This window comes from Piliocolobus tephrosceles, chromosome 15 (assembly GCF_002776525.5).
Source record: "Piliocolobus tephrosceles isolate RC106 chromosome 15, ASM277652v3, whole genome shotgun sequence".
NCBI lineage: Eukaryota > Metazoa > Chordata > Mammalia > Primates > Cercopithecidae > Piliocolobus > Piliocolobus tephrosceles.
The window spans coordinates 69,402,932-69,416,040 of NC_045448.1; the positions used below are offsets into that span (position 1 = coordinate 69,402,932).

The 13,109-nt window shown below is 40.2% G+C and overlaps 1 protein-coding gene across 5 annotated transcripts in view; it reads left to right on the forward strand.

Annotated features, from left to right (window-relative positions):
- Positions 1–13,109, forward strand: part of ARHGAP25 (Rho GTPase activating protein 25) — a 91,956-nt gene that overhangs the window by 47,737 nt on the left and 31,110 nt on the right. For 2 of the 5 annotated variants that reach the window (XM_023223977.3, XM_023223978.2), the window contains exon 4: positions 4,519–4,635. In XM_023223977.3, the coding sequence (XP_023079745.2) occupies positions 4,519–4,635 (117 nt within the window). Of the gene's footprint in view, positions 1–775; positions 2,901–3,245; positions 3,363–4,518; positions 4,636–13,109 lie in introns of those variants that run through there. The other 3 variants (XM_023223980.3, XM_023223979.3, XM_023223981.2) reach the window with 3 other exon arrangements.

Sequence of the window (13,109 nt, forward strand, 5' to 3'; positions counted from 1 at the left end):
AGAGGTGCATGCCATTATGCCCAGCTAATTTTTGTATTTTTAGTAGAGACAGGGTTTCACATGTTGGCCAGGCTGCTCTCAAACTCCTGACCTCAGGCAATCCACCTGCTTCAGCCTCCTGAAGTGCTGGGATTACAGATGTGAGACACTGTTCCCATCCTCCCTTGCTTTTTAATCTGAAGGTCTATCTTCCTCTCTTTCTCTTCAGAGGAAAAGCAGGAAAGCCTGCTTTTTCAGTCTCTCCTCACTAGGAATATCTCTTTCCCTTTCCACAAAGGTTATTCTGTTCTTAGGATGCCTCTCCCAGTGCAATTCATGGGACACAACCATCCATGGTAACATGTGTGTCCTAAAGCCTGGGTTTTCAATCTAGAGTAACCCTACTGAGAGATCCAGCTGAAGATTCACTGTGGGCTTTGCACCAAAAATACCTACTCTTTAAATTGCTATACCAGTGCAGGAGGAAGATTTGTTCTCTCATTATCATTCATGTTTGCAACAGTCTCCTGGCCTGCTAGAGGAATTCTCAGATTCTTTTTTTCTCTCTCTCTCTCTCTCTCTTTTTTTTTTTGTTTTGTTTTAAACAGAGTATTGCTCTGTTGCCCAGGCCGGAGTACAGTGGTGCAATCTTGGCTCACTGCAAGCTCCGCCTCCCGGGTTCACGCCATTCTCCTGCCTCAGCCTCCCCAGCAGCTGGGACTACAGGCGCACACTGCCACACCCAGATAAGTTTTTGTATTTTTAGTAGATACGGGGTTTCGCCATATTAGCCAGGATGGTCTCCAACTCCTGACCTTGTGATCCGTCTGCCTCAGCCTCCCAGAGTGTTGGGATTATAGGCGTGAGCCACTGCACCCAGCCCCTCTCTCTGTCTTACACACACACACACCCCACACACATCTCATAAGGACAAATAATTCTAAAGTAATAATAAGATAGGAAACCATTTTCATAAAGATACCATCATCTTCCAAGGTTCCACCCAACCCTAAAGTGAGACATCCTTCATGTTATAACAGAGAATTTTTAGTTCCTCTTTTTATCATCCTCTTTTGCAAGATGATTCTCCGCAGCTAATGCTGGTATAAGAAATGAGCTTCCTAGATAGGATCCTCTCTCTGTGATCACCAGTTTTATTTGCACAAACACCACACAGAAACTTTTAATTGTAGTCATGCTAGTTTTTTTTTTAATTGGGGGCAGGCAACAATTTAGGGTAGGCTTCCCTCTCGCTACTGACCTTTCATAGAATAACTCTCTATTCTCCTCCCACCCCAGGGAATCACCAGGGATAAGAGGTTATTCCTTCTGTTGCATATGTTATCTCATTTAGTTCTCATACCACTTTATGATCTGTTGTCACTCATTTATACAACAAAATCATTGAGCATCTCCTATGAGCCAAGTACTATTGCAGGACTGGGAATGTGGCAAAGAACTAAGCAGCCTGCATGCACCTTATGTGGGAAGAGACTAGCAGCAAACCAAATATATGGGCAAATTATGTAGTTTTTCTGATAGGATAACAATTATGGGGAAAATTAAACCAAAGAGAGAGAAGGTGCTGGCTGAGATGGTTGACTGGTTATTGTGAACAGAGCCGGCAGAGTTTGTGTCATTAAGAAGGTAACCTTTGGGCACAGACCTGAAGGCAATGAGGGAGTCAGCTAAGAGCACAGCTGGAGGAAGAGCATTCCAGGAAGTGGAAATTGCCAGTGCAAAGTCTCTGAGCCTATTTCATATGTTCAAGGAAGGTCAAGGAGGCCAGTGTGGTTAGAGTGAAGTGATGGCAGGAGACAAAAATAGGACATTTGCTCAGGGGTGGGCACAGATTTCATAGACACTTGTAGGCAATGTGAGAACTTTAGCTTTTCTGCTAGAAGGATGGGAAGCCACTGGAATGTTTTGAGCAGAGGTGTGACATGACATAACTCATGTTTTAAAATTCTTTTGAATTGAAAATAAAAGTAAGTAGTAGGGGCAAGGGCAGAGCAAGGAGATCAGTGAGGAGGCTTTTGCAAGAATCCAAGTCAGAGATAGCAATGATGAAGGGGCTTGAAGTAAGCAATTTCTGATCACATTTTGAAGGTAGGGAGGGCTTCATTTGCTAATTAATTGGATGTGGGAAAAAGAAATCAACATTGACTCCAAAGTTTTGGCTTAAACAGTGGAAAATATGGATTTGCTGAGATTTGTGCACGTAGCAAGTTTTTTCAGGGTATAGGGGGTAAGGGCATCAGTTTTGGACATATTAAATAATATCTCCATTGCACCAGTAAGGAAACTATTGCTCAAGACAATTTAGCTACTGCAGTGATGGAGGTAAGAACAAGATATTAAGGGATAATAGAATAAGGACTCCCCACTCAACTTGGGGTAGGGGGAAGAAAGGTCCCTAAAAAAGGTAACATTTGAGTTGGGTTTTAAAGAATGGACAGGAGTTCCTTGGGCAGATTAAGAAAAGAAGAGATGTCCATTTCCAACAAGAGAAACAGCCCAATGGATAACACATATTGAACAAGCTGTGTTTAAGTCAGATAAATTGTGCCTGAGGTCAGAGTTGCTGTTCATGAGCTTTGTATTAATGTCAGTCAATTCCTCTTAATGAAAGTCTGTCCTGACACCCCAATTATGCCCAAATACAACAGAAACCTTTCAAACCCCCTTTGGTTCTTGTCTCTTGGACCTATCTTAATATCATCAAGCCTCACATTATTTCACCCTTTGGTACAACCTGATTCTCAATCATCCTGTCATCAGGTCATCAGCTCTCCTAACCAGAAGAATTAGTCCATGGAAGTCCTCTTCATTCAGGAACATCTTGAGACCTGGGTGTTTCCCAGTGGAGTTGCTCATGACAGAACAAAAGGACCTCCCAGGACTCAGGGTAAACTGAGAAGGCATGTTTTAACAGCATAGTAGACTGGAGTTGAGGCATGGTGGAGAGAGAAGGGGAAAAGACACCAGATAAATTTTGTCCAAGGTCAAATTTAGAAGCAATGTGGGCCAGTAGAATCTTTCATGGGAGTAAGGAGACCGACAGACTTGCCCTGCATTTGGCAGCAACTCACTGGATACTGATGGACTGGTGCTTTTGCATCCCTGGGATTCAGTTCTATTATCTATAAAATGGAAATAATCCTAACTCCTTATTCTATTTCAAAGGGATATTGCAATTCCTAGAGGGTCTTTTCATTCTTCCCTGAGTATTTTTAACTTACCATTTTACTTCTGAAAACACCCAGTTCTCAGGATACTCTCAATGCCCAGGGTTTTAATGGACTGAGCCTTCCAGTCAGAAAAGCTGATGACCCAATGACAAGATGGATTCAGAATCAGGTTATCCCAAAGGGTGAAAGAAGGTGAGCCTCAGTGATATTAAGATAGGTCCAAGAGACCAGAACCAAAGGGGATTTGAAAGTCTTTTCCTGCCCCTCAGGGAAATACAGGTTTAGGCACAACTACTCAGCTAGAACAAGCTCTCTGAGGGAGATGGCCTGCCATTGTGAGAAGAATGGGCTGATGCTTACAAAGGCACTTTGAAATTTAATAGTATCCCATAATTGAAAGGGATCACTATTATTTTCTTGTCCCCGCTAAGACCTTTTTATTTTAACCAACTAAAGAAAATCCCAACTTTGAGGATTTCCATTTGCAAGCAGGTCCATGGATGAAGTTAGAGTTCAAGTCTCAGATCTGACTAACTAACTTCATGGTCTAAGACCTGTATTTGATACTCTTCTTTTCCCTCTCTTGCTTCTTTCTCCCTAGTTTTCACTTTCCCACATTCTTTCCCTTCATCTCCTTCTCCCTGCTTTCTGTTGCCTTCAATTTCTCCCACCTTTTTTGTCCATTTGAGAACACCAACCGAGGAAACACTACACCTATCTATAATCTTAGGTTTGAAGTGAAAATGGTAAAGAAAGTTCTAACAAGTTTCATGTATCCATTAACTGAGTATTGAGAACCTACATTTGCAAGGTCCTGTGTGGTCAGGAGAGCAGAAATACGAACACCAAGCACGAATTTTGTGAAAAAAGCACACATGTACTCACCGTCACTCCCACCTGAGGTTGTCATCTCCTACCCTACCCCCGCAACTGAGCTCAGGGCTAGCTTAGGAAAGTATCCATGACTGGCATGATGATCTAAAGTCTTCTAACTTTTATGGGCTGAATTGTCTCCTCCATGCTGAAACTGCACCACGAACTTCCTCTTCCTTTTGGCAGGAAATGACTTCTGTCCTCTTAATGAAAGCAGCTCTCAGCCCCAGCTACGCCAGTTGCAAACCATTGTGTTCAATGATTTGTCTGTAGAGTTAGAGCTTCAGCAAAAACAGTTTAAGAGTGCCCGGATATCCAGATCCACTGAGGATAATTAGACAATGCATTTGTGTTGTTTGGCTGGTAGTGATTCACTGAACCAAGAAATCAATTTAGGTCTTGTTCCCTTCCCTTCCCCTTGCTCTCATACCCTTATCACTCTAAGACCTTCACCAAGTGCTACTTCTTCCTCCAGCCTCATGGGACCAGAATCGCATGGGACAGGACTCCTATGTCCTCATGGCCAGCTCCCAGGCAGAGATGGAGGAGTGGGTTAAATTCCTCAGGAGAGTTGCTGGCACACCCTGTGGAGGTAAGGACCCCTGCAGGCTTTCCTGGGCAGGTGCCTATGACATCTCAGGAAGTAGGAAGTAGCTCCAGATGTGATAGCTCCTTGAGCAGTGCTCAAGGGAGACAACCAGAAAACAGTTATCTGCATGCCCATGGCCAAGTTCTCTGTCAAATGTGGAGGAAAAGTGGGCTCAGAGCTTCTAGCTTCCCACCCCCTGCGCCACCCGGGTCATCTCAAAGAGCTATCTCCAAATTAACTGGACGGAAGGCAAGTCTTTTGCACTGAGTAAATGTGTATGATATCTGGAGGTGGTCCTTTCTCCTCTCTGGGTCAAAGTACTCTCATCTGTAAAATGAATGGGTTGGATGAGCTGACCCTGGGTCCCCAGCAGCACTGGCTCACGCAGCACCACGCGTCGGCCTGGTTCTGGGAACTGATGGCAAGAGCTCTGCTGAAAGCGTAAGTTAGGCTGTGTAAGTCAGCGCAGGAAAACAAAGCTGCTGTCCAAAAGAAGGATGATCAGACTGGGGAAAGGTTCAGGAATTGTGTCTGGAGTCTTGCAGGTGTACAGTGAATTCAGCATTCAACACTTTTCTGGGTTTCACAACTCAAGAATTAGAGCTCTCTGGGAATCCTGGTGATGTTTCCACGTTTGAGGAGGGTCCTGACTAAAGAAAACAGATGCAAAAACCTTCTGAAATTAACAAACATATAAATCTAGTATGTTTCCCTCCTTTTACAAAAATATGAAAAAAACTGACAGTTCCCAAGTTAACATTTTCCTTCAACTTTTTAGGAGCATGCCTACTTGTGTCAACTCCAGATAACCTTAAATATATAATTATGTATTGACTGTGTGGCCTGTTATTTTGGAAGTCATTTAGGGAGGCTTTCATAGTTTGAATATTAAATATTTATTTCATTGGCCAACAGCTTCTTTCAGAAATTTCAAGAATACCACAATAATTTTGTGGAGAGTAAAGAAAAAATACTCCACCAGAGGCATTTTTGTGTTTTGTTTTCATCTGCTCTTTACACCTACACACTTTTTTCAGAATGATACACTTAAAATTTATATGCAATTTAGTACCTTTGATTTTATGGCTTAATTATTTTCCCCAAGTTGCTATGGAATCTTAATTGATACATTTCAGAGTTTATTTGGTTACAAATAGAAATTGTGTCCAATGATGTTAAACAACCAAGAGAGATTTGCTGGTTAGACACATTAGCTTCTCAAAGAAACCAAGAGCAGGAACTGCCAAGAGGTTTTATAAGGGTCTGGGACCAAGAAAGGGGACATTAGCATTGATTTTACCCTGTCTGTTCCTCTGGGAGCACATGACCTGCAGGTACGTAATTAGCCAACATGCTGGAAAATCTTAGCTGTGACCATCCTTATTGTGCTGGATTATGAGATTGTGAGCCACCCTTTTCTGTTTTCTCCAGTCCAGTGTTTTAAGCTATCTGCATAGACAAGGGTAGTGGATGTTGCCTAATCATGCACCTGCTCTCTGAGTCAAAATGGTATCCGTGTACTTTCACTAGGTTCTGTGACTACTGTGATGCTTGACTGAGCCTTGCCACAGTGAACTGCTGTACTCTGTCATGATACACACGGGGATTTCACCCTCACCGCACCCCAAGACCACCACCTGAGGAGCAAGTCAAGCATAAGTCCTGTAGGCGGTGGAAAGTCCAGAGAAGGGGAAATCAGAGTGCAACACCACTTACTTTTCAAAGAACAGTGTTGCCTCTGATACAGCATCTCAGATTATTATTTATTATTATTATTATTCTTATTTTTGAGATGGAGTCTCATTCTGTCTCCCAGACTGGAGTGCAGTGGCACGATCTTGGCTCACTGCAACCTCCCCGCCTCCCAGGTTTGAGCGATTCTCCTACCTCAGCCTTCTGAGCTGCTGGGATTACAGACATGTGCCACCACACTCAGCTAATTTTTGTATATTTAGTAAAGATGGGGTTTCACCTTGTTTCGGCCAGGCTGGCCTCGAACTCCCGACCTTAGGCGATCCACCCGCCTCGGCTTCCCAAAGTGCTGGGATTATAGGCATGAGCCACTGTGCCCAGCCGTGTTTAAAGTTACTAACCAAAATCATAGATCCCAGAATGTGAGGGCATTTTTAAGACAGTATAGAGTCTCATTTGAGGCCACTGGGCAAATCAGAAATGTGTTCTTACTATTTGTAAGTTAGGGATGTTGGTCTTAAAGGGACAAATGACCTGTCCCATTGGTCCGCTCCTTTGCCACAGCACATTGCCACTTGGAAAGAACCTCTAACATGGGTTGACCAGATGGGAAAGACATGCCTCCCAAATACTGTGGAGTCACTGAGACGTGTTGCTGCCACCTCTTTCTAGCCCTTTGTGAAATTATCTATGGCTTTTTCCACCCAGAGCCTGCTCCCTTCCCACCACCTTCACCACTACCAACCCGATGAAGATGGAATCCTTTCTTGTCAAATTACAGCACTAGCCTTGAAACTCATCTCCACATGTTCACTCCCACCTTCTTACAAAATGTTTTCAACAGAGTGGCCAGAGTGAGCCTGTTAAACCTGTCATATCAAGTTTCCTCTCAGTTCAACATTCTCCAATAGCTTCCTTTCTCACTCAGAGTAAAAGTCAAAGCCTTATAATGATCTTATAGTGCACAGTCTGCCCGCCGCCCCCACTCCCACATTTCCCCTCTGACCTTGTTTTCGAGAACCCTCTTTTATGCTCATTTCACTCTAGCTTCACCAGCCCCCGCAAACATCCTACCCGTGTTCCTGCCTTCAGGTCCTTGCACTTGCTGTTTCCTTTGCCTGGAATCCTCTTTCCCCAGGCAGCTGCATGGCTTGGTCCCTTACTATCTTCAGGTCTTTGCTCAAACATCACCTCAGTAAGCCTTCCTCTATCATTCTGTTTAACACTGAATCCCTTCCTTACCCCTCAGTTCTGCCTTGCTTTGCTCCTTGGCACATACCCTCTTCTAATGTGCTAAACATTTTACTCATTTGTTTTGTTCCTAGCTAGACTCCCCTCACTGGAAGGAGAGCTTCAATCTACTTGGCAGGAATTGTTTTTCTCTTTTTTTGTACAGTACCATATCCCAGAATCTAAACAGTGCTCAATAAAGATTTATTAATCTAATAGGTGAAAGAATGAAGTCATTTTCCCATAGCAGCACTATGTTCTGCTCCCTCAGTAGGCTCTCTTCTGTTAGATGATGATCAACTTATCTGAGAAGTTATTCAGTAAATGGGTTGTACCCTCTAGAATTATACTATCTTTCTCCAAGTATGTCAGTGGTGAGTCTTGGTGAAGCTCTTTATGGTGCAAAGACCCCCCTTGGAGAATCTGATGAAAGTTATAGAAACTCTCCCCAGAAAAATACCTAGACACAAACAATTTTGCTTTCGACAGCAAAATATTTTCAGACACCTGTAGCCCATCTGTACACCCTATGGAAAGAATCCCAGTTTTAAATTTTAGAAGTTACTCTGGTGACAGTTGTGCAGAGCTGATACCTCTTCTGGCTTGCATCCCCTTTTGGGCTTCTTTTCTCCCTTGACTGGAGAGACGGTCTACATGGTCTTCGTGGCATTCCCAACTTCTTCCTCAGGGCTCCTCCTGCCTGTAGCTGGCTCTGAGTGTTCCTCTCACCTTAGAGGGCAGAACACTGGTGTTTCAGCCTTTTTCTTATCAGTGGGCTACTTTCTTGCCACCCTTTCCTAAGGGCTTGTGACTTCTGAAAACTCATTCTCAGCTTACTCTTGCCCATTTCCTCTATACTCCCTCCTTTTAGTAAGACAGGCATGCCTTCTCTGGATCTCCACACTGAAACCTGGTCCTTGTCCCCTCTCCAGGGAGCAAGGAGTCCAAATTGCAAATCGTCACTCTGTCCAGACCTGCTTTTGTCCTCTTCCTCCGGAGATGAGTCATCCGAGGTTTTGCTCAGGCTATTGCTGAGTCAGGAAACAATGCATTACATTTTCTCCTTTACCCAACCCAGTTTTAAGGTCCTGAAACAGGTCCTGTGTTTTTCAAATTATTATTATTAGCATAAATTTAGGGAGTACAGGTGCAATTTTGTTACATGCATAGATTGTGTAGTAGTGGCCAGGTCTTTTAGGATACCCATCATCCAGATAACACATATTGTACCTATTAAGTAATTTCTCATCATACACCCCCTTCCATCCTCTCATCCTTCTGAGTTTCTGTTGTCCGTAATTCCATACTCTATGTCTGTGTGTACACGTTACTTAGCTCCCACTTATAAGTCAGAACGTGTGATATCTGTCTTCTTGTGTCTGCCTTGTTTCACTTAAAAATGACTTCTAGTTCCATTGATGTTGCTGCAAAAGACATGATTTCATTCTTTGAAATGTCATATTTACTATTTGGCTGAACAGTAAGTATTCCATTGTGTATATACACCATATTTTCTTTATCCAATCATCTGTGGATGGACAGTTAGGTTGATTCCATATCTTTGCTATTGTAATAATCATGTGAGAAACATACAAGTGAAGGTATCTTTTTGTTATAATGATTTTCTTTCCTTAGGGTACATATCCAGTAGTGGGATTGCTGGATCAAATGATAGTTTTATTTTTAGTTTTCTGAGAAATCTCCATACTGTTTTCCATAGAGGTTGAACTAATTTACATTCCCACCAACAGTGTATGTGTTCCTTTTTCTCTGCATCTTGACCGACATCTGTTATTTTTTTACTTTTTGATAATTGCCATTCAGAATGGTGTTAAGGTGCTACCTCATTGTGGGTTTTATTTGCATTTCTCTGATGATTATTAATGTTGAGGATTTTTTCATATGCATGTTGGCCATTTGTATGTCTTCTTTTGCAAAATGTCTGCTCATGTCCTTCACCCACTTTTTAATGGGATTATTTGGTTTTATTATTGTTGAGTTATTTGAGCTCCTTGTAAAATCTAGATATTAGTCCTTTATCATATGCATACTTTGCAGCTATTTTCTCCCATTTAGTAGATTGTCTGTTCACTCTGTTGATTCTTTTGCTGTACAGAAGCTTTTTAGCTTAATTAAGTCCTATCTGTCTATTTTTATTTTTGTGGCCTGTGCTTTTGAGGCCTTTAGTCATGAATTCTTTGCCTAGACCAATGTCCAGAAGAGTTTTCCCTTGGTTTTATTTTAGCATTTTTATAGTTTCAGGTCTTACATTTAAGTTTTTAATCATCTTGAATTTATTTTTGTATATGGTGAGACAGGACTCCAGTTTTATTCTTCAGCATTTGGCAATCAGATTTTCCCAGCACCACTTATTGAAAAGGGTGTCTTTTCTCCAGGGTGTGTTCTTATAGACTTTGTCAAAGATCAGTTGACTATACATATGTGGCTTTATTTCTGGGTTCTCTATTCTGTTCCATTGATCTATGTGTCTGTTTTTATACCGGTGACATGCTGTTTTGGTTACCACAGCCTTGTAGTATAATTTGAAGTCAAGTAATATGATGCCTCCAGCCTTGTTCTTTTTGCTTAGGGTTGCTTTGGCTATTTGAGCCCTTTTTTGGTTAAATATAAATTTTAGGATTTTTTTTCCTAGTTCTGTGAAGAAATGACATTGGTATTTTGATAGGAATTGCATTGAATCTGTAGATTGCTTTGGGTAGTATGATTATTTTAATGATATTGATTTTTCCAGTGCATGAGCATGGAATTTTTTTATTTGTTTGTGTCATTTACAATTTCTTTTGTTAGTATTTTGCAGTTTTCCTTGTAGAGATCTTTCATCTCCTTGGTTAAATATATTCCTAGGTATTTTATTTTTTTGTAGCTATTGTAAATCAGAATGCCTTCTAGATTTTGTTTTCAGCTAGATCATTATTGCTGTATAGAAATGCTACTGATTTTTGTATGTTGATTTTGTATCCTGAAACTTTACTGAACGCATTTATCAAATCTAAGAGTTTTTTGGTGGAGTCTTTAGGTTTTTCTAGATATAAGATCACATCATCAGCAAGTAGGGATAATTTGACCTCCTCTTTTTCGATTTGGATGCCACTTATTCCTTTCTCTTGCCTAATTACTCTGGGTAGGACTTGCAGTACTCTATTGAGTAGGAATGGTGAAAGTTGGCATCCCTCTTTTGTTCCAGTTCTTAGAGGGAATACTTTCGACTTACTCCCATTTAGTATGATGTTGGCTGTGCATTTGTTGCATGTGACCTATATTATTTTGAGGCACGTTCCTCCGATGCCTAGTTTGTTGAGAGTTTTTATTCTGAACAGATGCTGAATTTTATCAGATGCTTTCTCTGTGTCTGTTGAGATGATCATATGGTTTTTACCTTAATTCTGTTTGTGTGATGTATCACATTTATTGATTTGTGTATATTTGAATCATCCTTACATTCCTGATATAAAACTTATTTGATCATGGTGTATTATTTTTTTGATGTGCTGTTGGATTTGGTTTGTTAGTATTTTGTTGAGGATTTTTGAGTCTATATTCATCAGGGATATTGGTCTGTAGTTTTCTTTCTGGTTGTTGTTATGTCCTTGTCTGGTTTTGGTATCAGAGTGATACTGACCCTGTAGAGTGAGTTAGGGAGAATTCTCTCCTTCTCAGTTTTTTGGAACAGTTTCAGGTTGGTATGAGATTGTCTTTGTATGTTTGGTAGAATTCGACTGTAAATCCATCTGGTTCTGGGTTTTTCTCTTTTGGAAGATTTATTATTACTGATTCAATCTCACTACTCATTGTTGGTCTCTTCAGACTTTCTATTTCTTCCTGCTTCAATCTTGGGAAGTATATGTTTCTAGGAATTTATTCATTTCCTCTAGGTTTTCTAGTTTGTGGGCATCTAGTTGTTAATAATAATCTCTGATGATCTTTTGTATTTCGATGGTATTAGTTGTAATGTCTCCTTTTTCATTTCTGATTTTGTTTGTTTGGATCTCTTTTTTTCTTGGTTAGTCTAACTAGAAGTTTAAAATTTTGTTTATCTTTTTGAAAAGCCAACTTTTCATTTTGTTGATCCCTTGTATTGTTTCTTTGGTTTCTATTTCATTTAGTTCTGCTCTGATCTTTGTTATTTCTTTTCTTCTGCTAATTTTGAGTTTGGTCTGTTGTTGTTTAGTTTCTAGTTTCTTGAGGTTTGAAATTAGGTTGTTAATTTGTACTCTTTCTACTTTTTGATGTAGGCATTTAATGCTATTAACATCCCTCTTTGCACTGCTTTTGCTGTAGCTTACAGGTTTTGGTATATTTTTGTACTTTCATTTGTTTAAAAAATTTTTAGATTTCTGTCTTAATTTCTTCATTGACCCAGTGATCATTCGGTAGCATGTTGTTTAACTTCTATGTATTTGTATAGTTTTTGAAGTTCCTCTTGTTATTGATTTCTAGTTTTATTCCACTGTGGTCTGAGAAGATTCTTGATATGATTTCAGTTTTCAAAAATTTGCCAAGACTTGTTTTGTGGCCTGACATATGGCCTGTGTTGGAGAATGCTCCCTGTGTTGTTGAGAAGAATGTGTATTTTGCAATTGTTGTATATAATGTTCTGTAAATGTCTATTTGTCCCATTTGGTGTAAAGTCTAATTTAAGACTTTTTAATTGAATTTCAGTCTAGATGATCTGGGTAATGCTGAGAATGGGGTGTTGAGTCCCCACTATTATTGTGTTGCTGTCAATCTGTTTTTCAGTTTTAGGTAAGTAATATTTGTTGCATGCATCTGGGTGCTCCAGTGTTGAATGCATATGTATTTAGAATTGTTATATCAGTTGGTTTATGTAGTTCCAAATGACTCACTTTGTTCATTCGTTTTAATTCTTTTTTCTTTATTTTTGCCTGGCTGAGTTATTTAAAAATACTTGTATTCGAGTTCAGAAATTCTGCCTTTCGCTTGATCTAGTCTACTGTTGTAGCTTTTGAATGTTTTCTGTAATTCCTTCAATAAATGTATTTTTGTTCCAGAATTCCTGTTTGGATTTTTAAAAAGGTATCTATCTTCTTGGTAAATTTATCATTCATATCCTGAATTGATTTTCTGATTCCTTTGTATTGATTTTAGATTTCTCATGCATCTAATTAGGCTTCCTTAAAATCAATATTTTGAATTCTTTATCTGGCATTTTGAGGAGTTTTTTGGTTAGGAGCTATTGCTAGAGAATTATTGTCTTCCTTTGAGGGTGTCATATCACATTGCGTTTTCATGTTTCCTGTATTGTTACATTGATTTCTGCACATCTGAAGCAATAGTCACTTCCTCTTATTTTTGAATTTGCATTCATTATGGGGTGGGGACATTTTTTCCTGAAGATGTGACTATGATGTTGGTTGGGTAGGGCCATTTGGCTTTGCTTCTTAGTGTGTGCAGTAGTGAAGACGCTGTATGATTTCCTTGGTCATAAATAGCCTTAGTGGTGGTATCTGTGGATTCCTTAGTGTGTTAGGACGCAGTTATTGGTTACTTTTTCAGGTTTCAGTGGTAGCAGTGGT